General features: G+C 45.1%; 2 protein-coding genes and 1 long non-coding RNA gene across 6 annotated transcripts in view; 1 reads left to right on the plus strand and 2 right to left on the minus strand.

Moving 5' to 3' along the window:
• Nucleotides 1-3839: 3839 nt before the first annotated feature.
• Nucleotides 3840-6817, plus strand: LOC127636769 (ATP-sensitive inward rectifier potassium channel 15-like). The gene is made up of 2 exons (XM_052117487.1): nucleotides 3840-3979; nucleotides 5673-6817. The coding sequence occupies exon 2, from the start codon at nucleotides 5705-5707 to the stop codon at nucleotides 6806-6808; it is 1104 nt and encodes a 367-aa protein (XP_051973447.1). The 5' UTR covers nucleotides 3840-3979; nucleotides 5673-5704; the 3' UTR covers nucleotides 6809-6817.
• Nucleotides 6818-8766: 1949 nt separating this feature from the next.
• On the minus strand, nucleotides 8767-11043 carry LOC127636771 (uncharacterized). The gene is made up of 3 exons (XR_007969638.1): nucleotides 10459-11043; nucleotides 10359-10408; nucleotides 8767-10304 (listed from the first exon to the last, which is right to left on the minus strand). It is a non-coding gene; the product is annotated as an uncharacterized LOC127636771 (long non-coding RNA).
• Nucleotides 11044-11550: 507 nt separating this feature from the next.
• Nucleotides 11551-27527, minus strand: part of LOC127636766 (transcriptional regulator Erg-like) — a 32850-nt gene continuing 16873 nt past the window's right edge. For 3 of the 4 annotated variants that reach the window (XM_052117482.1, XM_052117483.1, XM_052117484.1), the window contains 9 exons: nucleotides 23283-23506; nucleotides 22116-22261; nucleotides 20111-20314; nucleotides 15857-15937; nucleotides 15582-15653; nucleotides 15295-15354; nucleotides 15144-15200; nucleotides 13684-13731; nucleotides 11551-13479 (listed from right to left, as the gene is read on the minus strand). In XM_052117482.1, the coding sequence (XP_051973442.1) occupies nucleotides 12995-13479; nucleotides 13684-13731; nucleotides 15144-15200; nucleotides 15295-15354; nucleotides 15582-15653; nucleotides 15857-15937; nucleotides 20111-20314; nucleotides 22116-22261; nucleotides 23283-23506 (1377 nt within the window). In that variant the 3' untranslated portion in view covers nucleotides 11551-12994. The remainder of the gene's footprint in view (nucleotides 13480-13683; nucleotides 13732-15143; nucleotides 15201-15294; nucleotides 15355-15581; nucleotides 15654-15856; nucleotides 15938-20110; nucleotides 20315-22115; nucleotides 22262-23282; nucleotides 23507-27527) is intronic. The other variant, XM_052117485.1, reaches the window with a different exon arrangement.

A 27527-nucleotide genomic window follows, 5' to 3' on the forward strand; every position in this document is an offset into this window, starting at 1 on the left:
GTCACCACCATTGTGTCCTTGAGTAAGACACTTAACTCCAGGTTGTTCCGGGGGGATTGTCCCTGTAATAAGTGCACTGTATAATACATTGGTAATCAGAAGGTCACTGGTTTGATCCCCACAGTCACCACCATTGTGTCCTTGAGTAAGACACTTAACTCCAGGTTGCTCCGGGGGGATTGTCCCTGTAATAAGTGCACTGTATAATACATTGGTAATCAGAAGGTCACTGGTTTGATCCCCACAGTCACCACCATTGTGTCCTTAAGTAAGACACTTAACTCCAGGTTGCTCCGGGGGGATTGTCCCTGTAATAAGTGCTCTGTATAATACATTTGTAATCAGAAGGTCGCTGGTTCGATCCCCACAGTCACCACCATTGTGTCCTTGAGTAAGACACTTAACTCCAGGTTGCTCCGGGGGGATTGTCCCTGTAATAAGTGCTCTGTATAATACATTGGTAATCAGAAGGTTGCTGGTTTGATCCCCACAGTCACCACCATTGTGTCCTTGAGTAAGACACTTAACTCCAGGTTGCTCCGGGGGGATTGTCCCTGTAATAAGTGCTCTGTAAGTCACTTTGGATAAAAGCATCTGCCAAATGCATAAATGTAAATGTATATATATATATTCTTGTTGCACTCTAATCTGTCTTGGATACTATTCTGATGCTAGTGAAACATTGTAATGCAGCACTTTTCGTACCTCTGTCTCCTTATGATGTGGTGTTCCTCTTTAGTAAGTCGCTTTGGATAATAGCGTCTGGTAAATGAGTAAATGTAAATGGATATCCTAGACTCAAGAGATACAATACTATGCAGACAGGCATGATATCCACACATTTAATTGCCCAAAATCCCACACTGTCTGCCCTCTGAGAACTCTGATGAACTGACCCTTATTACGGACCAAACAGCCGTTGTCCAAAGATGGGCGGAGCATTTCCAAGCTGTATTAAAATCAGCAGGTCCCAGTTGTTTCCTGTGCAGTTTATTTTTATTTAGGACTAACTTTGTTTTAATCTTTGCTTTCAAATGGATTATTTAAGGTGTTACAGAGGTGACAGACCAACTGGACTGTATTTTCAGAATTTCATGCTTCATCCATGCGGACACTTAAAGTGCTGATGTGTGTCTAGATCGCCGGTTCTCTATGTGAAGATAAGGAACATTTAGCATTTGTTGATGTGCTTGATAGATAATGTCTTGGTGCTCTGGATTGATACATTTTGTTATAATTTATAAAGCAAAAATATCTGTAAAAATGATGTTGGCAAATCAGTAGCAAAATGGTTGCCATGTGGTTCCTGTGGAAATGCAGTTGTATCACAAATTCATGGACATTTATAATTTGATTGTGACTCCAATTAATGAACTAGTACATGTTGCAATGAAGCTTGGTACATTACACATGGGCGCTTGCTTTAGTGTTGCCACCCCATTAAACACTTCTAGATCAAAACCATTAATGTTCTACCACCATCTAGAGGTGATTTAAGTTCATGTGTTGTTGCCTCCAGCAGTTTGTGTTTGTGCAGACCATAAAAATACCTGTAAAATGACTCATTAACTAGTTACAAACCAGTAACTTTCATTACTTCAGTAGTCATTATTAAAACTGACCAACTGTGACCCTCGTGATCAGTCTTAAATCTACAAATATCTACAAAACATTTTCAGTTTCTCACCTGATGATCCAGTCACAGGACTCTTAATGAGCAACATAAAACTAATAAAGTCGTCCAATAACCAACAGGAAATACAATGTCCATGATCAGAGGCACTTCCTGTTTGTTTGGTTACAGCTGAAGGTCAAAAGCACATCAGAATCAGAACCAGACTGCAAGAGAATGGCATACTAAAGTCTTCTGTTTAAGTTTGTTTAGATACTTGTACTGGACAACAAGACAAAATACTGATTAAAAACATGAATTTTTGCATTACTGGCCAGAACTACATTAATAATACAGAATATTCATTTTCATAATTATTCATGACCCAGTAAAATATATTTTTAAAAGCATGCATTGAAAATGAACCCACAAGGTTAAAAGTGATGACCTTACACACTACTGCTAGCCCATTTAGATTAGTCAGTAGAACTATTCACATACGGTGCAGAACTGGTTGGGTCATTTCAGGTATTCAGTGCCTCTTGGGCATTATAAAACATTTTTTAATCACTTCTGTAATCATGAGAGGGAGATGTAAAACATTTCAAAAATGGTTTTGGTCAAGCTCAGGTAAATACATTTAAGCAATTATGTAACAAAATAAAAGAAGAGGAGGACCAAAAATGTCCACCCTGTTATGGACAAATGAACAACAATTTGAAAGACTTATGATTTAGATGTATGAGCATATCTTATAAAACCCATGTCCCTTTGTCCTCTTAATTAATACATTATTAAATGAAAGATATTATGTATGAATTGTACTTTCTCCCTCTCCTAACAGAGTGGACACTAACCGGATGGACACTCACAGGGTGGACACTACCCGGATGGACACTCACAGGGTGGACACTAACAGGTTAGATGCCAAGAAGGTGGATGCTAACAGGGTGGACATTAACAGGGTGGACATTAACCGGGTGGACACTAACCGGGTGGACACTCACAGGGTGGACACTCACAGGGTGGACACTAACAGGTTAGATGCCAAGAAGGTGGACATTAACAGGGTGGACACTCACAGGGTGGACACTCACAGGTTAGATGCCAAGAAGGTGGATGCTAACAGGGTGGACACTCACAGGGTGGACACTAACTGGATGGACACTCACAGGGTGGACACTAACAGGTTAGATGCTAAGAAGGTGGATGCTAACAGGGTGGACATTAACAGGGTGGACACTAACAGGGTGGACACTCACAGGGTGGACACTCACAGGTTAGATGCCAAGAAGGTGGATGCTAACAGGGTGGACACTCACAGGTTGGACACTCACAGGGTGGACACTCACAGGGTGGATGCCAAGAAGGTGGATGCTAACAGAATGGACATTAACAGGGTGGACACTCACAGGGTGGACATTAACAGGGTGGATGCTAACAGAATGGACATTAACAGGGTGGACACTCACAGGATGGACTCTAACAGGGTGGACACTCACAGGGTGGATGCTAACAGAATGGACATTAACAGGGTGGATGCCAAGAAGGTGGATGCAAACAGAATGGACATTAACAGGGTGGATGCTAACAGAATGGACTCTAACAGGGTGGACACTCACAGGGTGGACTCTAACAGGGTGGACACTCACAGGGTGGACATTAACAGGGTGGATGCTAACAGAATGGACATTAACAGGGTGGACACTCACAGGGTGGACTCTAACAGGGTGGACACTCACAGGGTGGATGCTAACAGAATGGACATTAACAGGGTGGACACTCACAGGATGGACTCTAACCGGGTGGACACTCACGGGGTGGACATTCTGACCTGAAGTCGTTCCTTACACCTTGTCTGAGCAAAAATTATCAAGCACAGAAGGTGTATCAAATAAAGAATTGAATGGGTTTTAAATGTTAATTAAAAAAATATAAACTACTACTGAGTTTTTTAATATTTCCCTCAACAGAGTGGACGTATTAAGGTTGATTGGAAAGATAAAATAAGTAAAAATAGAATTTATAAATAGAGGACCTCACTCACCTTCCCAAGTTGATTTCCCTCCAAGGATGTGATGTCAGCTTCATGATGTAATTTAACTTTGCCAGCTTTCATTTAGACCATTTATTATAGTTTTACAGTGGAACAAATGACCGCAAGAGGGTGATATTATTGTGATCTGACAGACGGAGTGTTTAAACTCATAACAGTGAAATAAAGCTGAAGTCAATGAGTGAACCGGATCCACAGGTGCATTTATTCACAGTCTCATTAACTGTCCTTCATATCATTGTGCTCAATCGAGCAGGACAACAGAGAAGACATTCGTCGAGGAGGAGACGGCTAACAGTTTCAGATTACAGGTAAAATCACAAACACATGAACAACTTCACCTGAGACGGGCAAGTACTATAACTATATCAGATCAGTTTATTCATGGATCTACATTAGCGTGTGTCTCCTGTTAATTTACAACTCTGAAGAACATATTATTAACTTCAGAGAGTAACCCAAAGGTTTGAAGACATGTAAAGAGAAAGAAACGTCTAATACTTTAGAGTTAAACACCGTCACGAGTCTTCAAATGTGATGATTACATTTCTCAGAACTTTGATTGTGACTGAACGGAGTGTTTGATATGTCTGTTTTTACTTTAACTCTGTTTAAAGGAATTCTGTAGAAAACTAAAATTCCATAAAAACTAAATTGCATTAAGAAAGATTGTTCAAGCAACTGGTACAAATGATAAAAAGACAAAAACAAAAATAAAGTCTTTTTAACATTTGCACTATTCTAATGCTCATGTGCTTTATTTACTGAGATTATCTAATGGGATCTTAAAATATGTTTTTACCCAGCAAACGCAGAACTCTCTGTTAATGTATGGCTCCCATGTTATATTTTTTAGGAACCAGTTCCTAACTTTCTGGGAACATTCTCTTTAGATTCTGTTTTTTATAACCACTAACGTTCCCAGAATGTTGCAGGGAGGTTTTTGTATAACAACCCGATAAGACCTTATGCAGAATGCTCTAATGGTTATTTATAGGTTTCATTTTTTTGTTTACATTTTTCATGATCAAATATTGATTGTTTTTAATAATCGTTTCAGAGAGGTTGATAGACAATGACTGACATCAGTGCAGTACAGAATTTAATCAAATGTAAAAATAAAGATCACAGTGTATGTGACTTGATCGCAGTATATTAAAAGCAGTAATGAGTCTGACGTGCGCACTTGATCTGCACGCGCTACACGGAAATTCGCGCACTTTAGCAATTTAAAAATTAACGGTCAATCGTTGGACTGACTCACAGACCGACATTAGTTTATTTATTTCCTCAATTAATAATTACTTCTAGATGTAAGATTAAATATATATGTTATTGATTTGATAAAGATTTGGTCAAAATATCTGGAACTGAGAAGCAGATAATAATAGAAGTGCAGAGTCTCTGCTAAATCATTTTTTAATGTCTTCCGCATTTTTTATTTTATATATTTATTTATTTTTAAAAACCCTTGATTGTTTTAAAGTCATTTGGAATAATTTTCTTCAGTATCTGCATAATAATGCCCGGTGCTGAGGTACAGCATTTCAGAAAATATTAAATCAAGGCTCAGGATGGTATTGACAAAGCAGGGTTGCAGAATGTATATATTAATCTTCCAAAACGTGTTGAGCCTGATTTGAATGATTATATAATAATTATAATTCATAATAAATAATTAATCTATCAATAACTTATCTGCAAGTACATGTACAACCTAAAAAAAAATTACAAATTCCCATTAAAAAAATATTTCCTCAAAAACTAAAAAGTACCTAAAAGCTCTGTTCTATGAACCAAAACGTAACGTTCCTAGAATGTTCTAGAAACCAAAAAGGTATAGTTGTATCAGCTTTTGAATTGAATTAATTATGGGACAGAGATTGATATCTGAATCTAGAGTACACTGATGTGAGGAACAACAAGTCTTTTTGTAACTGAGATGAATTTCACCATTGAATCAAAACTAGAACTTCATCTTGTCCTGCGTTTCTCGTCCTACAGGAAAGAATCCGCAGCATCAAAAAAAAACAAACATGACTGACAAACGCTATCACAGAGTCATGTCTAAAGACGGGCACAATAACGTAAAGATCGATCACGTGGAGGGGATGGTGAAGCTCTTCCTGCACGACATCTGGACCACCGTGGTGGACATGAAATGGCGCTATAAGATCACTCTGTTCGCCTCCACGTTTGTCATGACGTGGTTTGTCTTTGGGGTCATTTTCTACCTCATTGGTTTGAGGAACGGTGACTTTGATGCAGATCCGGCGTCCAATCACACGCCATGCCTCTTGAATGTGGAAACGCTGACAGGCGCATACTTGTTTTCTCTGGAGACTCAAACCACCATCGGTTACGGGTTCCGTCACATCTCAGAGGAGTGTCCCCTCGCCATAGTCATGCTGGTCATCCAGCTGGTCATCACGGGACTCGCCGAGATCTTCGTCACCGGCGCGTTTCTGGCCAAGCTGGCGAGACCCAAGAAGCGTGCAGGTACCATCAAATTCAGTCAATCAGCGGCGGTCTGCAAGCGTGACGGGAAATGGTGTTTGATGGTGCGAGTGGCCAACATGAGGAACAGCCTGTTGATTCAGTGTCAGCTCTCGGGTAAACTACTGTCGCCTCATGTCACCGAAGAGGGCGAGAAGACCCTGATCCACCAGACCAGCGTGGACTTTCATCTAGACTCCAGCAATGAGTGTCCGTTCCTGCTTCTGCCACTCACATTCTACCATGTTCTGGATGACAGAAGTCCACTGGCCGGCCTCACGGCTGAGAATCTCCTGACGCGGGAGTTTGAGCTACTGGTCACTCTTAACGGGACGATGGAGTCCACCGCCGCCACCTGTCAGAGCCGCACGTCTTACGTACCCCAGGAGATCCTGTGGGGTTACGAGTTCAAACCTCTGCTCTTCAACACAGCGGGCAGAAAACTGGCCGCGGACTTCAACTTCTTCGATAAAGTTCAAGCCTGCATTGAGCCGCTGACGAATCCAGAACTTCAGAAAGAAACTCCAGCTGGAGGAGGAGTGCAGACGGGAGTGAAGAGACGAAGTCAAGAATGTGCTGCACAACAGACTGAACACTGGAAAACCAGCTACAACATGAGCTGGAAAATTATCTGGCAAGTTTAAATCATTCTGGATGTGGCAAGATGATCTGATCTTCAGCTGGTTCCTTCAGTGTAGAACTTTTCACAGAATCATGGAAGATGGACCACCGTCAATCAATACATTATGGACCACCGAATTTACAGCACCAAAACTTTTCATTTATACATAAAGTCTCCTCCTTAAGTTTTCAAAAAATCATTGATGTATCAACCATACTTATAGAGCGCAACAATTTGGTTCCAGAAGTAAAAACCTCATCCCTTTTTCCCCCATAGTTGAATAAATTTTTAAAGACAGACCTACCATGAGCTCTGCTGTTGATAATTGATGGTATATGCTTCTGTTGAAGCCATAAGTCCACTTTATTTCAACTTCATTGTTTAAAATGGCATTACATAGCTGAAGTCCTGGTGAAGAACTACACTACCCATAATCCTGAAGTGAGATCCACCAATCAGAGAATCGGAGATTGTGAATGATGCAATCGACTCACTCTCCCTACACTCTCAAACTACTTATATTTGTCTATCAGAATATTTAGCAATAAAATAAAATATATATTGTCTCTATTCTTTTTAATCAACAACTTTTAATAAATATTTTTATAATTTACATAGTTTTTCATTCGATTACATCATTCGCAATGCTTCATGGGATTGGAGTTCATTCTTTTATTTAAGTTGTTGATTTTTTCATGGATATTCAAAAATGTTCCTTCTCTGAAAGATATCACTGAAATAAGTGTTGTGAGATATCTCACCGGTCTCTGTGACCGCTCTAGACTCTAGTCAGATCTTCTTAGCAACCAAATTGTCCCGGTTGCTAGGGAAGATAGAGTCACATGGGGTAACCTCCTCGTGGTGGCTATAATGTGGTTCTCGCTCTCGGTGGGGCGTGTGGTGAGTTGTGCGTGGATGCCGCGGAGAATAGCGTGAAGCCTCCACACGCGCTACGTCTCCACGGTAACACACTCAACAAGTCACGCGATAAGATGCGTGGATTGACGGTCTCAGACGCAACTGAGATTCGTCCTCCACCGCCCGGACTGAGGCGAGTCACTACACCACCACGAGGACTTGCAGCGCATTGGGAATTGGGCGTTCCACATTAGGGAGAAAATGGAGGAAAAATGTAATAAATGTGTAAACGTTATGCAACACTACCATCAAAGCACATTGACCAATGACAGCTTCTGTATGATCTGGGAATGAGTGATGACAACAGATTAGGCGGCGCACCCTCCCGTCTCAGAGGGAAATCGAGAAAAGGCCAAAAGATAATAGAAAAAGCAATAAGCAAATTAAAAATCACTCCGTAATAACATATTAATAATAATAATAATAAAAGCAACTTCATCACAAATTTTATATTATAAATTGTTCAATTGAATATTGTATTTTTTATTTGTTTGTGTATCTGGTAATTTTTTGATGATCAAATTGTTGATTCTTTTGATTTATTTATCCACATGCATTTAATTGATTGCTCGATTGATTTATTGATTTTTGAATTGATTATTGTGTCACACATGGACCTCATATGAGTTTCATGTCTTTAATTATTTCAGAGATTTCACTGGCAGGATTGTTCTATAAATGTCCTGTATAATTCAGACTTTCCCTCATTGAATATTTCAGAATATCAGGTACAATATTTGATTTCTCCTTGAATAAAAAAGTGATTTACACGCATGTTTGTTTAAAATCCAACGGACTCTACAGAGAAGGATACATTGTGTTCTCAAATGATCTTCTCGCTCATGACTGTGTTTTGGCAACACTGAGACACACTTTGAGCACGCTCAGTCCGTCAGGAAACCTGCGTGTGTGTGTGTGTGTGAGTGAGAGTGTGTGTGTGTGAGTGAGTGAGTGTGTGAGTGAGAGTGTGTGTGTGTGTGAGTGAGAGTGTGTGTGTGTGAGTGAGTGTGTGTGTGAGTGAGTGTGTGTGTGTGTGTGAGTGAGAGAGTGAATGTGTGTGTGAGTGAGAGTGTGTGTGTGTGAGTGAGTGTGTGTGTGAGTGAGAGTGTGTGTGTGTGTGAGTGAGTGTGTGTGTGTGTGAGTGAGTGTGTGTGTGAGTGAGAGTGTGTGTGTGTGTGAGTGAGAGAGTGAATGTGTGTGTGAGTGAGTGAGTGTTCCTGTGTGTTTGTCTATGTGTGTGCGCGTGTGTGTGTGTGTGTGTGTGTGTGTTGGGACAACAGTCGCTCATCAGGGTTTATGAACTGAACAATAGACAATGAGGGTGTTGCTTCACTCAAAGTCAGCAGAACAAGTTTTTGAAAATATTTTATTAAAATAATTCAGTAGAAATCATATAACTGATGTAAGTAAATGATTTCTTCCCTTTGTCAAGAGCATCATGGCTCTGATTCACATAAACACACGCTTGAACACGTGTTTCCACTGTAAACAACGGATAATACTGAGTTTCCTTCAAAAGCCACAAACATTCGACTGTTGGACACTTTGGTTCATTTCTGTTAAATCTCCCATAAACGGTCTTTGGCGGCGGAGATCAACTCGTAGTGTTGAAATGTATAAGTTATATAACTATAATATAAAAGCATATATAACACTGAACTGTACACAGCAACTAACAAACGCACAGCGCTTGCGACTCAGAACAGAATAATAATAATAATAATAATACTGGTGTACAGCTGTGGGAGGACATGTTTTCTGTAAGGTGCTGATTTATAAAAATCCACCTCCGTCTTTAACTCTTTCCCCGCCAGCGTTTTTAAAAAAAGTTGCCAGCCACCGCCAGGGTTTTTGACGATTTTCGCTAAACTTTAATGGCCCGCAGAATATTTTCTTCCATGAATATATGAAGATGCTATATATCAAAATAAAGATCTGGGCCTCTGCTTTTAGGCAAAAAATTTTTTTATTTTATCTTAATTTGTTCTTTTTTTATTGCCACTTGAACAGAGGTAGGTTTTGTCAAAAACAACATTTTGGACAAAAAGCTGAGAAAAAGGCATTTTTATCAAACAAGTGCTTTAGTATTAGTATGGTGTTCCACTTCACGTTTGAGACGATCGCAGTCTGTTGCTTTGCTCAAAGAGTTGCGTACTCTTTCAAAACATGTGTGCGGGTCTTCCTTACCGTATAACACCTAAAACACGGATACCCGGAAAATTCCGTGTTTGGCTGGGAAAGAGTTAAAAGTTTGAGGACATTAAAAACATTTTAAAGAATCAAATTCCAGTTTTGTAAATAGCAAAACAAACATGAATCGTTTAAAGGCAAGAGTCCTCTGAACGATTCAAATATAAACTGCATAATACTGATAAATAAAACTGACTAGAACTCAATAATTCCACATGATCACATACTGTCAGTCACCTGTCTGTCTGCTCACCTGTCTGTCTGCACCTCACCTGTCTGTTCCTCACACCTGTCTGTCTGCTCCTCTCACCCGTCGGTGTGTCTGCTCCTCTCACCTGTCTGTGTGTCTGCTCCTCTCACCTGTCTGTCTGTCTGCTCCTCTCACCTGTCGGTGTGTCTGCTCCTCTCACCTGTCTGTCTGTCTGCTCCTCTCACCTGTCTGTCTGTCTGTCTGCTCCTCTCACCTGTCTGTCTGTCTGCTCCTCTCACCTGTCGGTGTGTCTGCTCCTCTCACCTGTCGGTCTGTCTGCTCCTCTCACCTGTCGGTCTGTCTGCTCCTCTCACCTGTCGGTCTGTCTGCTCCTCTCACCTGTCTGTCTGTCTGCTCCTCTCACCTGTCAGTGTGTCTGCTCCTCTCAACTGTCAGTGTGTCTGCTCCTCTCACCTGTCTGTCTGTCTGCTCCTCTCACCTGTCTGTCTGTCTGCTCCTCTCACCTGTCTGTCTGTCTGCTCCTCTCACCTGTCTGTCTGTCTGCTCCTCTCACCTGTCTCACTCTCTCACCTTCTAAACTGTCTGTGATCTGTCTGTTATTAAAATAAGTTTAATGCATAAATCATATATGTTAATAAGTAATTGATGATGCATGTTTTAGTAATGAATAGCCCTTTACACAAATGCAGCATGTTTTATTTGCTCTTCTTCAGACCGTAGCGTGCTGCCTACAGACCGTAGCGAGCTGCCTACAGACCGTAGAGTGCTGCCTACAGACCGTAGCGAGCTGCCTACAGACCGTAGAGTGCTGCCTACAGACCGTAGCGAGCTGCCTACAGACCGTTGAGTGCTGCCTACAGACCGTAGCGAGCTGCCTACAGACCGTAGAGTGCTGCCTACAGACCGTAGAGTGCTGCCTGAAGACCGTAGAGTGCTGCCTACAGACCGTGAGAGTGCTGCCTACAGACCGTAGGAGTGCTGCCTACAGACCGTAGAGTGCTGCCTACAGACCGTAGAGTGCTGCCTACAGACCGTAGCGAGCTGCCTACAGACCGTAGAGTGCTGCCTACAGACCGTAGAGTGCTGCCTACAGACCGTAGCGAGCTGCCTACAGACCGTAGAGTGCTGCCTACAGACCGTAGCGAGCTGCCTACAGACCGTAGAGTGCTGCCTACAGACCGTAGCGAGCTGCCTACAGACCGTAGAGTGCTGCCTACAGACCGTAGAGTGCTGCCTGAAGACCGTAGAGTGCTGCCTACAGACCGTAGAGTGCTGCCTACAGACCGTAGCGAGCTGCCTACAGACCGTAGCGAGCTGCCTACAGACCGTAGCGAGCTGCCTACAGACCGTAGAGTGCTGCCTGAAGACCGTAGAGTGCTGCCTACAGACCGTAGAGTGCTGCCTACAGACCGTAGAGTGCTGCCTACAGACCGTAGGAGTGCTGCCTACAGACCGTAGCGAGCTGCCTACAGACCGTAGAGTGCTGCCTACAGACCGTAGAGTGCTGCCTACAGACCGTAGAGTGCTGCCTACAGACCGTAGAGTGCTGCCTACAGACCGTAGAGTGCTGCCTACAGACCGTAGAGTGCTGCCTACAGACCGTAGCGAGCTGCCTGAAGACCGTAGAGTGCTGCCTACAGACCGTAGCGAGCTGCCTACAAACCGTAGAGTGCTGCCTACAGACCGTAGAGTGCTGCCTACAGACCGTAGAGTGCTGCCTACAGAGGCAGTATTATAAAGAATACATCAGTCGTGTGCGGAGAACAACTGAAGAAATCACCGGAAAACATTAACATGTAATAATCCTGCATTGATTGGTTAACTGATCGTTACCGTACCAGGTACAGTATAAGATTATATTTTATATATAAATATATGTCATTTTACAGTCAAATATATATATTATATTAATGTTTGTTATGACCATAGTGCAGCTTTATTTGAAATGTTACAGTATTTGATTACTTTAGTGTCGTGTGTTTCTCGTGTGTTTATATTGTCGTTACATTAATAGTTTTTTGCTTTAGCACATGCGTGTTTCTTTGATGGTTAAAAGTGCAAAACAGATTTGACTGTTTTTCTCCATGTTGTATTATACATGTAATGATCAGTGTTGAGTGTAATCCAATTACAAAGTAATCAGTTACTGTAATCTCATTACTTTTACTCAGAAAAGTAGTGTAATGCATGTTGTTCATGACAGTGTTATTCTGATTTGTAATATATATTATTTATATAGAATGATGTCCTTGTGATGTGTGTGTGACCCTGTGTGTGACAATCAACAAACAAATACAGAAATTATTTTGAATTTGTTGATCTGAAAAGTGTTTTTGAAAGAAACTTAAAAGTAATTAGTAATGAGATTACTTTCCCATGATGTAATTAGTAAAGTAATCGGATTACAATTTAATACAAATAATTTGTAGTGGATTACTATTTTGATGTATACGGTAGTGAACTGTAAATATACGGGTGCCAAAATGACATCCCATAATTGCCTGAAACATGGTCACTGTATTTTTACGGTAAATTTACCAGGATTTATTTTTAGCGTCTCTTAAAGCAGTCGTAATGTGTATGCTCGGCCGTGCACGAGACGTTACACACAGGACAAATGAAATACATGTTAAATTGTCTCATGAGAGTTTTGAGGACATCAAGGCTTAACTTCTGAAGTGCTAAACATGTAAAATCATCAGTTAAGACGACGCTTTCGAAGCAGCTCGCTAGGTCTGAAGCAACATGTTCACATTATTATTTGATTGTTCAGCAGATCGTGACGTTTCTCAGATGCCACACGTCTGTATGTAGAGCTCATTGTGTAGATTCTCCGGTTTAAATCCAGCGAGTGCCCGATGGGCGACTGATCGGTTTAGTGTGAAATGTTTAGTAGTAGGAGCCCAGGTGTGGGGGCATGTGAGCGGGCGGGTGGCGAGGGCCGGGGTAGATGCCAGCTGCGGGCGAGTTCCAATAAGGACTCGTAGCGGCGAAGAAACTGGGCGAGGTGGCGGGCAGCGGCTGAGGGTGATACGGGCTCATGTACGACAGGTCCGCAGGGTACTTGTATATGGACGACTCGGGCGGGGGCGGCTGCAGGGCCTGAGCGATGCCGCGGAAGTCAAACTTGTATGCATAGCGTTTGCCGTGGACTTTGGTCATGATGTTTTTGTCGTAATAGTAGCGCAAAGCACGACTCATTTTGTCGTAGTTCATGTTGGGTTTGCTCTTCCTCTCGCCCCAGCGCCGCGCCACCTCGTCCGGGTCGGTCATCTTAAACTCGCCGTTGGTTCCCTCCCATGTGATGCAGGACGAGTTTGAGCTGTTGGACAAAAGCTCCAGGAGAAACTGCCACAGCTGGATCTGACCTGAACCTGATAAACATCACACACTCATTACAGAGTTCACACTGATGGGCATATCATTAACATATCATTAACCTGATATAACACAGACAAACACAACTAATATTATGTGCACACAAGTACACATGAACAGATAACTTGTGATTTCAAGACAAATTTTTGATTAATCAATTTAAAGAATCGGTTCATAGGAGTCGTTTGTTCAACTCTTACCTGGATTTGCCAGTCTGCTGCTGGTCGGCCCCAAAATCTGATAAAGATCTACAAACACACAACAATCAACAATCACAACAGACAAATAACACAATCACAACAGACACAACAATCAACAATCACAACAGACACACAACAGACAACACAATCACAAGACACACAACAATCAACACAATCACAACAGACACACAACAGACAAATAACACAATCACAACAGACACACAACAATCAACACAATCACAATGGACACACAACAATCAACACAATCACAACGGACACACAACAATCAACACAATCACAACGGACACACAACAATCAACACAATCACAACAGACACACAACAGACAACACAATCACAAGACACACAACAATCAACACAATCACAACAGACACACAACAGACAAATAACACAATCACAACAGACAACACAATCACAACAGACACACAACAATCAACACAATCACAATGGACACACAACAGACAACACAATCACAACAGACACACAACAATCAACACAATCACAATGGACACACAACAATCAACACAATCACAACGGACACACAACAATCAACACAATCACAACAGACAAACAACACTCAACACAATCACAACAGACAAATAACACAATCACAACAGACACACAACAATCAACACAATCACAACAGACACATAACACAATCACAACAGACAAATAACACAATCACAACAGACAACACAATCACAACAGAACAGACAACAATCACAACAGACACATAACACAATCACAACAGACAAATAACACAATCACAACAGACAACACAATCACAACAGACACACAACAGACAACACAATCACAACGGACACACAATCACAACGGACACACAATCACAACGGACACACAACAATCAACAAAATCACAACAGACAAACAACAATCAACACAATCACAACAGACACATAACACAATCACAACAGACACACAACACTCAACACAATCACAACAGACAAATAACACAATCACAACAGACACACAACACTCAACACAATCACAACAGACAAATAACACAATCACAACAGACAAATAACAATCACAACAGACAAATAACACAATCACAACAGACAAATAACACAATCACAACAGACAAATAACACAATCACAACAGACAAATAACACAATCACAACAGACAAATAACACAATCACAACAGACACACAACACTCAACACAATCACAACAGACAAATAACACAATCACAACAGACAAATAACACAATCACAACAGACAAATAACACAATCACAACAGACAAATAACACAATCACAACAGACACACAACACTCAACACAATCACAACAGACAAATAACACAATCACAACAGACAAATAACACAATCACAACAGACACACAACACTCAACACAATCACAACAGACACACACTTCTGCTGCAGGTTTAACTGTAATGAAGCGAGTGTTTGATTCTCTCACCTAAATGAACTCTCTGATCCTCAGTTTTAGTCATGATGGAAGTTGAACTCTGAGAAACTAACACACACACAGAATGTGATATACCGGAAACATATATTACAGCGTGATCAAGTATAGCGTGTAATGTGAAGCAGAGTGAAGTTTCTCATACCTTTAGCAGCAGATACAGTCTGAGGCCACACAGCACGTCTGCCCACGTCATAACTGGCATCTGGAACACAATAAACCTGCATGTCATGTGAGCGTGCACTAGAGGGAGCGCGTGAGAGAGCACAGAGCGTGCACTAGAGGGAGTTCACATGCGCTAAAGGGTTCACATACTTTTTCTTGCCACTGTTTATACACATATAAAAATAACCTCAACCTTTAACAGTGAAACAGGCTTTTCTTGTGACATTTTAACCCTTGACTGTCTGACATTGATATTTGTTGACTGACCCGCTCTGATGGGACCTCTGGGGGCGTCTGGAGGACAGACGGGAGCATTTGGGAAAATAAAACTGGCTCCTCCTGAAAACACATGAACACAAACACAATAACACATGAATAAATCACATTTAATCACATTCAGCATCAGTCAGCACAAGCACGAGCACTCAGACTGTGTTATATGTGTGTGTGCTTCACTCCGTCTCATAGTGACTGAAGAGGCGTGTAAGCTGTGGGCGGGGCAGATACAGTGTGGCCAGGGGCGGGGCCGCAGCACTGCTTACCTGTGTTGCGAGCATGCATTAACCGCGGGGAGTTTTGCAAGGCTTTGTCAACATCATCTGAAGTCAAGTGAGGGAGTGGAGCTGAGAAACATGACAAACACAAATCAAATCAAAGCACTGAAAACACCCGGTCACATGATGAGGACAGACGGACACACGGTCACATGATGAGGACAGACAGACATATGGACACCCGATCACATGATGAGGACAGACAGACAGACGGACACACGGTCACATGATGAGGACAGACAGACATATGGACACCCGATCACATGATGAGGACAGACAGACAGACGGACACCCGATCACATGATGAGGACAGACAGACATATGGACACCCGATCACATGATGAGGACAGACAGACAGACGGACACACGGTCACATGATGAGGACAGACGGACACCCGGTCACATGATGAGGACAGACAGACATATGGACACCCGATCACATGATGAGGACAGACAGACAGACGGACACACGATCACATGATGAGGACAGACAGACAGACGGACGGACACACGGTCACATGATGAGGACAGACAGACAGACGGACACCCGGTCACATGATGAGGACAGACAGACAGATGGACACCCGATCACATGATGAGGACAGACAGACATATGGACACCCGATCACATGATGAGGACAGACAGACAGACGGACACACGGTCACATGATGAGGACAGACAGACAGACGGACACCCGGTCACATGATGAGGACAGACAGACAGATGGACACCCGATCACATGATGAGGACAGACAGACAGATGGACACCCGATCACATGATGAGGACAGACAGACGGACGGACACCCGGTCACATGATGAGGACAGACAGACACCCGGTCACATGATTAGGACAGACAGACAGACGGACACCCGGTCACATGATGAGGACAGACAGACAGACGGACACCCGGTCACATGATGAGGACAGACAGACAGACGGACACCCGGTCACATGATGAGGACAGACAGACAGACGGACACACGGTCACATGATGAGGACAGACAGACAGACGGACACCCGGTCACATGATGAGGACAGACAGACATATGGACACCCGATCACATGATGAGGACAGACGGACACCCGGTCACATGATGAGGACAGACAGACACCCGATCACGTGATGAGGACAGACAGACGGACGGACACCCGGTCACATGATGAGGACAGACAGACACCCGGTCACATGATTAGGACAGACAGACAGACGGACACCCGGTCACATGATGAGGACAGACAGACAGATGGACACCCGGTCACATGATGAGGACAGACAGACAGACAGACGGACACCCGGTCACATGATGAGGACAGACAGACAGACGGACACACGGTCACATGATGAGGACAGACAGACAGACGGACACCCGGTCACATGATGAGGGCAGACAGACAGACGGACACCCGGTCACATGATGAGGACAGACAGACACCCGGTCACATGATGAGGACAGACAGACACCCGGTCACATGATGAGGACAGACAGACAGACGGACACCCGGTCACATGATGAGGACAGACAGACACCCGGTCACATGATGAGGACAGACAGACAGACGGACACACGGTCACATGATGAGGACAGACAGACAGACGGACACACGGTCACATGATGAGGGCAGACAGACAGACGGACACCCGGTCACATGATGAGGACAGACAGACACCCGGTCACATGATGAGGACAGACAGACACCCGGTCACATGATGAGGACAGACAGACAGACGGACACACGGTCACATGATGAGGGCAGACAGACAGACGGACACCCGGTCACATGATGAGGGCAGACAGACAGACGGACACCCGGTCACATGATGAGGACAGACAGACAGACGGACACCCGGTCACATGATGAGGACAGACGGACACCCGGTCACATGATGAGGACAGACAGACAGACGGACGGACACATGATGAGGACAGACAGACAGACGGACACATGATGAGGACAGACGGACACCCGGTCACATGATGAGGACAGACGGACACATGATGAGGACAGACGGACACCCGGTCACATGATGAGGACAGACGGACACATGATGAGGACAGACGGACACATGATGAGGACAGACGGACACATGATGAGGACAGACGGACACCCGGACACATGATGAGGACAGACAGACAGACGGACACCCGGTCACATGATGAGGACAGACAGACACCCGGTCACATGATGAGGACAGACAGACAGACGGACACATGATGAGGACAGACAGACAGACGGACACATGATGAGGACAGACGGACACATGATGAGGACAGACGGACACCCGGTCACATGATGAGGACAGACGGACACATGATGAGGACAGACGGACACCCGGTCACATGATGAGGACAGACGGACAGACGGACACATGATGAGGACAGACGGACACCCGGACACATGATGAGGACAGACAGACAGACGGACACCCGGTCACATGATGATGACAGACAGACAGACGGACACCCGGTCACATGATGAGGACAGATGGACAGACGGTCACATGATGAGGACAGACAGACAGACGGACACCCGGTCACATGATGAGGACAGACAGACAGACAGACGGACACCCGGTCACATGATGAGGACAGACGGACACCCGGTCACATGATGCGGACAGACGGACACCCGGTCACATGATGAGGACAGACGGACACCCGGTCACATGATGACGACAGACAGACAGACGGACACCCGGTCACATGATGAGGACAGACAGACAGACGGCGGACACCCGGTCACATGATGACGACAGACAGACAGACGGACACCCAGTCACATGATGACAACAGACAGACAGATGGACACCCGGTCACATGATGAGGACAGACGGACACCCGGTCACATGATGAGGACAGACGGACACCCGGTCACATGATGAGGACAGACAGACAGACGGACACCCAGTCACATGATGAGGACAGACAGACAGACGGACACCCGGTCACATGATGAGGACAGACGGACACCCGGTCACATGATGAGGACAGACGGACACCCAGTCACATGATGAGGACAGACAGACAGACGGACACCCAGTCACATGATGAGGACAGACAGACAGACGGACACCCGGTCACATGATGAGGACAGACGGACACCCGGTCACATGATGAGGACAGACAGACAGACGGACGGACACATGATGAGGACAGACAGACAGACGGACACATGATGAGGACAGACGGACACCCGGTCACATGATGAGGACAGACGGACACATGATGAGGACAGACGGACACCCGGTCACATGATGAGGACAGACGGACACATGATGAGGACAGACGGACACCCGGACACATGATGAGGACAGACAGACAGACGGACACCCGGTCACATGATGAGGACAGACAGATGGACACCCGGTCACATGATGAGGACAGACAGATGGACACACGGTCACATGATGAGGACAGACAGATGGACACACGCTCTGAACAGAACTTCAGTCACTGTGTGTGTGAATATACAAACAAAAGCGTGTGTGTCATGAGCAAGAGGACGAATGCAATCACATGTTTGAGACAGAGACGGTCACACTCTCTCTCTCTCTCTCTCTCTCCTCTTAAAGGGACCGTTCACTCAAACTGAACATTGTCATTATTTACTCATACTCGTCTGAAGTCAAACAACAGTTTTGAGTGAGGAACAACTTCAAAGTTGTTTTAATTTAGTTGTAATGATGATTGTCTGGTGTGTGTGACAGTGAATACTCCTGTCCTTAAATGATTTTAACACTCCGCTTCACGTCGGGTCTTTCTTTTCCTCCTTGTGCGTTAAAATAACTGCACATGGATGTTTCTGCAGCTCTCTAATCTCATTCTGTGTTTGCTGCAGCACACATGGACACATGCAGGACACATGCATGGCTGTTGTTTTGTGCTTTTTGGAGTTTGACAGACGCTGGTCACTGTATGCTTTCTTAAAATGGAAAAGAGCAGCCTGAAGATTCTGCTAAACATCTCCTTTTGTCTTCCACAGAGGTTTGGAACAGCATGAGGGTGAGTGAATGATGACAGATGTGTGTTGTGATTTGTAATGAGTTCATAGTGTAATTAGTGCATCTGCGTGTTTTATCTGTCATTAATATATTTCGTGATTATGGGGATGATGTAATTGGTGTTATGAAGTGTGTGTTGGGTGAGATTGAGGGATGTGTGGAGTTTGACGTCATGCACATGCAGGAAACATCACAGCAGCGTCACGCGTGTTGAAGCATGTTTGTGGCGTGTCACTCACTCTCTCGCAGGTACTGCAGGTGTGACAGCAGAATATCTGCCGTGTAGCTGCTGGTGAGACGCTGGACATCGTCTTTGGTCATCTTACAGAGCTCCTTCCCATCCACACGGTAAAACAGCGACACGTCGACCTGCGGCAGACTGTATTCCTTCACGGCCCACTCCAGCCACTGACACACGTGATCCGATGACCACAGCACCGGATCTGCAGGAGAACCAATCATTCAGTGATCCAAACCTTACAGTCCAGAGAGAACTAGGGGTGACACTTTACAGTAAGGACTTATTTATTTTCTTTGTTATCCTTTTACTCCTCAATCCGGGTGGCAGACGATGAAATCTCAGTTGCCGCCGCTTCTGAGACTGTCAATCCACGCATCTGATCACGTGACTCGTTGTGCATGACACCGCGGAGACTCACAGCATGTGGAGGCTCATGCTATTCTCCACGATCCTCACACAACTCACCACACGCCCCATTGAGAGAACCACTAATCACCACCACGAGGAGGTTACCCCATGTGACTCTACCCTCCCTAGCAACTGGCCCAATTTGGTTACCCCATGTGACTCTACCCTCCCTAGCAACCGGGCCAATTTGGTTACCCCATGTGACTCTACCCTCCCTAGCAACCCGACTAATTTGGTTACCCCATGTGACTCTACCCTCCCTAGCAACCGGGCCAATTTGGTTACCCCATGTGACTCTACCTTCACTAGCAACTGGGCCAATTTGGTTACCCCATGTGACTCTACCCTCCCTAGCAACCGGCCCAATTTGGTTACCCCATGTGACTCTACCTTCCCTAGCAACCGGCCCAATTTGGTTACTCCATGTGACTCTACCCTCCCTAGCAACTGGGCCAATTTGGTTACCCCATGTGACTCTACCCTCCCTAGCAACCGGGCCAATTTGGTTACCCCTTGTGACTCTACCCTCCCTAGCAACCGGGCCAATTTGGTTACCCCTTGTGACTCTACCTTCCCTAGCAACCGGCCCAATTTGGATATCCCATGTGACTCTACCCTCCCTAGCAACCGGGCCAATTTGGTTACCCCATGTGACTCTACCCTCCCTAGCAACCAGCCCAATTTGGTTATCCCATGTGACTCTACCCTCCCTAGCAACCGGGCCAATTTGGTTACCCCATGTGACTCTACCTTCCCTAGCAACCGGCCCAATTTGGTTACCCCATGTGACTCTACCCTCCCTAGCAACCCGGCTAATTTGGTTACCCCATGTGACTCTCTCCTCCCTAGCAACTGGGCCAATTTGGTTACCCCATGTGACTCTACCCTCCCTAGCAACTGGGCCAATTTGGTTACCCCATGTGACTCTACCCTCCCTAGCAACCCGGCTAATTTGGTTACCCCATGTGACTCTCTCCTCCCTAGCAACCGGGCCAATTTGGTTACCCCATGTGACTCTCTCCTCCCTAGCAACTGGGCCAATTTGGTTACCCCATGTGACTCTCTCCTCCCTAGCAACTGGGCCAATTTGGTTACCCCATGTGACTCTCTCCTCCCTAGCAACTGGGCCAATTTGGTTACCCCATGTGACTCTACCCTCCCTAGCAACCCGGCTAATTTGGTTACCCCATGTGACTCTACCCTCCCTAGCAACTGGGCCAATTTGGTTACCCCATGTGACTCTCTGCTCCCTAGCAACTGGGCCAATTTGGTTACCCCATGTGACTCTACCTTCCCTAGCAACTGGGCCAATTTGGTTACCCCATGTGACTCTACCTTCCCTAGCAACCGGCCCAATTTGGTTACCCCATGTGACTCTACCTTCCCTAGCAACCAGCCCAATTTGGTTATCCCATGTGACTCTACCCTCCCTAGCAACCGGGCCAATTTGGTTACCCCATGTGACTCTACCTTCCCTAGCAACTGGGCCAATTTGGTTGCTAAGGAGACCTGACTGGAATCACTCAGCACGTGTTTGTGTATATATATATGTGTGTGTGTTTGTGTGCGTATATGTGTGTGCATGTGTGTGTTACCTGCAGGTACGATGACTCTGCGCTCATTAGTGGTCATGTTTGGAGGTGGTGTGTGTTTGTCCTCCATGTAGTTACTGAACATCACCGGAACATTCTCACCCACTGACAGCTTTCCTTTAACCACGGTACAGTCATCAGGAGAACTTCTGCGCACACACACACAGAGAGACAGACAGACAGACACACAGATGCACACACACGAGCACACACAGACACACACACAGACAGACAGACACGCACACACACACACACACACACACACACACAGACAGACAGACACGCGCACACACACACACACACACACACACACACAGACAGACACGCGCACACACACACACACACACAGACAGACAGACACGCGCACGCACACACACACACACACACACACACACACACAGACAGACAGACACGCGCACACACACACACACACACACACACACAGACAGACACGCGCACACACACACAGACAGACACGCGCACACACACACACACACACACACACACAGACAGACAGACACGCGCACACACACACACACACACACACACAGACAGACAGACAGCACGCACACACACACACACACACACACACAGACAGACAGACACGCGCACGCACACACACACACACACACACACACACACGTTTAGTTTCACTTCAACATCATTATCTGCTTCTCGTCTTACATGTGCCTTAAAACCATCTCATTATTGTCCATGATTAAAGATCGTCCTGAAATGATTCAGTGTTGTCACATGAGGACACAGATGTGAAGGATTTCATTGTCTGAATCATCCAGAAACCAACAACCCAAAAGTTCAGAAGAGACACAGACGCTCATGTGTCCACCAACTGTTGGACCGAAGACGACGGAAACTTACTCAGAGCTTCCAAACACAAACACATCGATAAAACCCGGGATGAAGAGGAATATAATGCTGCCGTCTGGAGTTTAACGGTCTGGGCAGGAGATCACTGATGATGGAGCGCTGCCACATGTCCTGAGAGATGCCGTCACTCTAAACTCACCTCAACACTAGAACATATGCCAATCTCAACTAATGTGTCATGTATAGTGAGACACACTTCAAACGTTTAGTGTAATGATTAAACCATAGATCTAGTGTTGACGGAGAGCAGCAGTCAGTCATGAGATGGTTATGGAGTCTCACCTGCAGCCGTTGACCTGCGCAGCTCCTCCTGCACTGCTGCTGCACTCCATCTTCACAGTGATGCGTCCGGTGGGCGGAGCCATCCAGTCCTGCTGCACTCTGGGACTGAGTTTATTCTGTGCGTATTCAGCCGCGGCAGATGCCGTCATGTCCGCTTTACAATGAGACGCACCGTATGCACACTCAAATAAGGACTGATCCTCGCTCACCACCGACAGCGCCTCCTATAGACAGACAGACAGAAAGACAGCTGACTTAGAAACATTTTACCAGGTCAGAACAAAAACAAATAGCCAAAACAAGACCGTATACACTCTTGACCAACACACAATCGGTGTCGTTTGAAAGATTAGAAGCTCCAATGCATGTAGATATTATGACCAAAACTGAACAAGTGCTTTGAAACGTGCAAATAAATCAGAAGTGTTACATTTTAATTATTTATGATAAATGTTGCACTGCACATGTTATTGCAATTAGTAAAAACATCAAACTAATTAAATATTCATGTGTCATATGTTGTTGGAAAGCTCTCAAACCAGCATATTAGTTTTACTCAGACAAAAATACAGCGAGTAACAGCTAATTATATGTCTTTGATAATTATGTTGGCGTTGTTTATATGCCACGTTTTCACTTATAACTTCACGAATAATAAACAGAACATAAAACGTCACATATGATTATTTAGAGTCTGTGATTATCTTTCAATCGAGTCCACACACAAGATAATCAGATGTATAGATCATTAGATAATCCACATGAAGCACAATGTTACATATGACCACCAGGAGATGGCGCCAAATACACGACACAGACTCAATGATGACTCAAATGACACAGAATGAAACTCATTCTGTGAAATCTCATGACTAAAATCACGTCTGCATGCTGGCCGGGATGTGGTTTGTGCGTTCGTAATGTCGGGGCTGTAATCGCCGGGTGTTCGGTGGCCACGGGGAAGGCAACCGGGAACGTCGGCGATCTAGTGACGCGCCGACCTGAGAAACCAGTCATCCAGTCGTGAGTGATCAGGGCCGGGCAGAGGGTTCCACTCAAGCCAGACCCTCGCGGCGGCCCGGGAAAGCATGGCAGTGAGTTCACCATCCGCCTCAGACCGGGCTGCCACAACCGAAGGCATCCGACACCGCTAGGACGCCCTCCGATGCAGTGATCGACATCTCATCTCCAGGAGAGACATTAGGCTGGCACTGAGGCGAACTGCCACTGGGAATTACCCGGCGGTACCTACCCAGTGAAGCCCGTGAAACGTCTCAGCCACATTGCTGAAATACCCGTAGGTAGGAGGGCCGGAAAGGGGTACACACTTCAGAAGCGCTGTCGAAGCGCCCAGGCGTGTAGTCTGCAGCGGAGTGGCGAGTCCGCTGGAAAGCGCCGTAGATCCAACAGCAACGCTCTGAGAAGGAAGGTGAATGAATGAGCTGACGACTTCAGCTTGCTGTAGTGCGACCGCTCGGCTCCAAAGGAAAAATCTGAATGAACTTGCCTGCTGACCACCCTTTTATACCCGTATGTCAGGGGGAGTGGCATGTAAATTCAACTCGCCAATTCTCATTGGCCTTTTCTCAAAGATCTCAAGGTGTTTCGGGCTCTCAAGGTCGACCCCTAGTGTCACTACATCGACACAACGTTGAGAGAGTGACCGAAGGGGAACTGGCCGCTAGAACAACGCTCTCAGATCAGTTCCACAATGCAGCCCCATGCCAGTGAGGATGCCGACGCCAACAAAGAGCGAGAGAAAGAGCGAGAGCGAGCGAGAGAGAGTGAGCGAGCGAGAGACAGGATACAGTGTGATTCCAGGTTTCTTGCCCTGCATCCTGTCAGCTGATCCAGGCATTTACATTCTCAACACTACAAGTGCCATTTTTTATGGATTCCAGATGATGTTAATTTTGATTTGATAATTACTGTAACTGGACAACGGAGAAAAGTCTCTGTGCTGTTTGAGTTTAAGATTCAATTGGAAGCTCAATGACTGTTTGGGTTCATTCATGCACATGCAACAGCAGACAGGAAGTAGTCTGCCACCATTTCCTGCATTCCTGACGGCACGGGATATCTGAGCTGGGAATGGAAAAGGAAACCCGCCCATCATCGGCATTCTGATTGTGAGATGCCCATCATTAACGGCGCGAGAAGGACAGGCCATTAACCTCCAGAGCTGCGTCAACAAAACGCTCCCGTTTCCCACCAGACGCCCTCGTTCAGCTTTACATCCTTCACACGCTCTGGTCTCATAGAGCAGCACTTCCATCACGTGCGTTTAACACAACTAAATCATGACTTCTGAGGAAGTTTTATGAAATGTAATAAATGATTGTGCAGCAGAACACTCACACAAACATATTGAGTTCAGAATTACCAACATTTGATCATGTATTCACAGTCACATGACTCTCTTGATGTGCATCTATATTCCTGTATAAAGTTTATGAGCATGGAAATCATCTTTCCACCTCAAGTGAACGTATGTGTTTTAAATGTGCATTTTAGAGACACAACATGTGATTGGAAACCCAGTTATTGTGACTCTGTGATGCTTTTAAACATTCATCTGCCCGACAGGTCAACTTCTGACTCAACGAATGTCTTTATAATGGAAATAACATGATTTGAACGTGATGGATTAACTATCATACAGAAGTGGTTTGGCAGTGAATGAGGTCTCGGAGTCTGTGTTTTGACTCTCTGATAAGCTTCAATAATCTATAAAACATCCAAAGACCAGAACAGAGAGAGAGAGAGAGAGAGAGAGCAAGGGAGAGAGAGAGAGAGAGACAGAGAGGGATAGAGAGAGGGAGCGAGTGAGAGAGGGAGCGAGAGAGCTTGCTCTCTGTATTTTACTTTGTCATTTGTATTTTATTTATCATCATTATTATTAATTTATTTGATATACATGTTGTTGTTGTTTTTATGTTTGTAATGTGTTTATTGCTCAATGCTTTGGCAACATTGTACACTGTATACAGTCATGCCAATAAAGCTCATTTGAATTTGAATTTGAAAGAGGGAGAGAGAGAGAGAGGCAAAGAGCGAGAGAGAGGGAGAGAGAGAGCGAGCGAGAGAGCAAGTGAGAGAGGGAGACAGAGAGCGAGAGAGAGACAGAGAGAGAGCGCGAGAGAGCAAGTGAGAGAGGGAGACAGAGAGCGAGAGAGAGAGAGAGAGAGAGAGAGAGAGGGGTTTTGGTCTGGCAGTGAATGCACTAAAAGAGAAAGCTAGAAGAGCATTTTATGCTATTAAGGGCAAATTTGCCCAAGTTGACATTCCTGTAACAATCTGGTGTAAGATCTTTGATAGTATTATAATGCCTATTGCTCTGTATGGAAGTGAGGTGTGGGCTCTCAGATCAGATGCTGGTTTTACTGGGGGAGATCAGATCAGATGCTGGTGTTACTGGAGGAGATCAGATCAGATGCTGGTGTTACTGGGGGAGATCAGATCAGATGCTGGTGTTACTGGGGGAGAACAGATCAGATGCTGGTGTTACTGGGGAGATCAGATCAGATGCTGGTGTCACTGGGGAGATCAGATCAGATGCTGGTGTTACTGGGGAGATCAGATCAGATGCTGGTGTTACTGGGGAGATCAGATCAGATGCTGGTGTTACTGGGGAGATCAGATCAGATGCTGGTGTTACTGGGGAGATCAGATCAGATGCTGGTGTTACTGGGGAGATCAGATCAGATGCTGGTGTTACTGGGGAGAACAGATCAGATGCTGGTGTTACTGGGGAGATCAGATCAGATGCTGGTGTCACTGGGGAGATCAGATCAGATGCTGGTGTTACTGGGGAGATCAGATCAGATGCTGGTGTTACTGGGGAGATCAGATCAGATGCTGGTGTTACTGGGGAGATCAGATCAGATGCTGGTGTTACTGGGGAGATCAGATCAGATGCTGGTGTTACTGGGGAGAACAGATCAGATGCTGGTGTTACTGGGGAGATCAGATCAGATGCTGGTGTCACTGGGGAGATCAGATCAGATGCTGGTGTTACTGGGGAGATCAGATCATATGCTGGTGTTACTGGGGAGATCAGATCAGATGCTGGTGTCACTGGGGAGATCAGATCAGATGCTGGTGTTACTGGGGAGATCAGATCAGATGCTGGTGTCACTGGGGAGATCAGATCAGATGCTGGTGTTACTGGGGAGATCAGATCATATGCTGGTGTTACTGGGGAGAACAGATCAGATGCTGGTGTTACTGGGGGAGAACAGATCA

Source organism: Xyrauchen texanus, chromosome 44 (genome assembly GCF_025860055.1).
Source record: "Xyrauchen texanus isolate HMW12.3.18 chromosome 44, RBS_HiC_50CHRs, whole genome shotgun sequence".
In the NCBI taxonomy this organism is placed as follows: Eukaryota; Metazoa; Chordata; class Actinopteri; order Cypriniformes; family Catostomidae; genus Xyrauchen; species Xyrauchen texanus.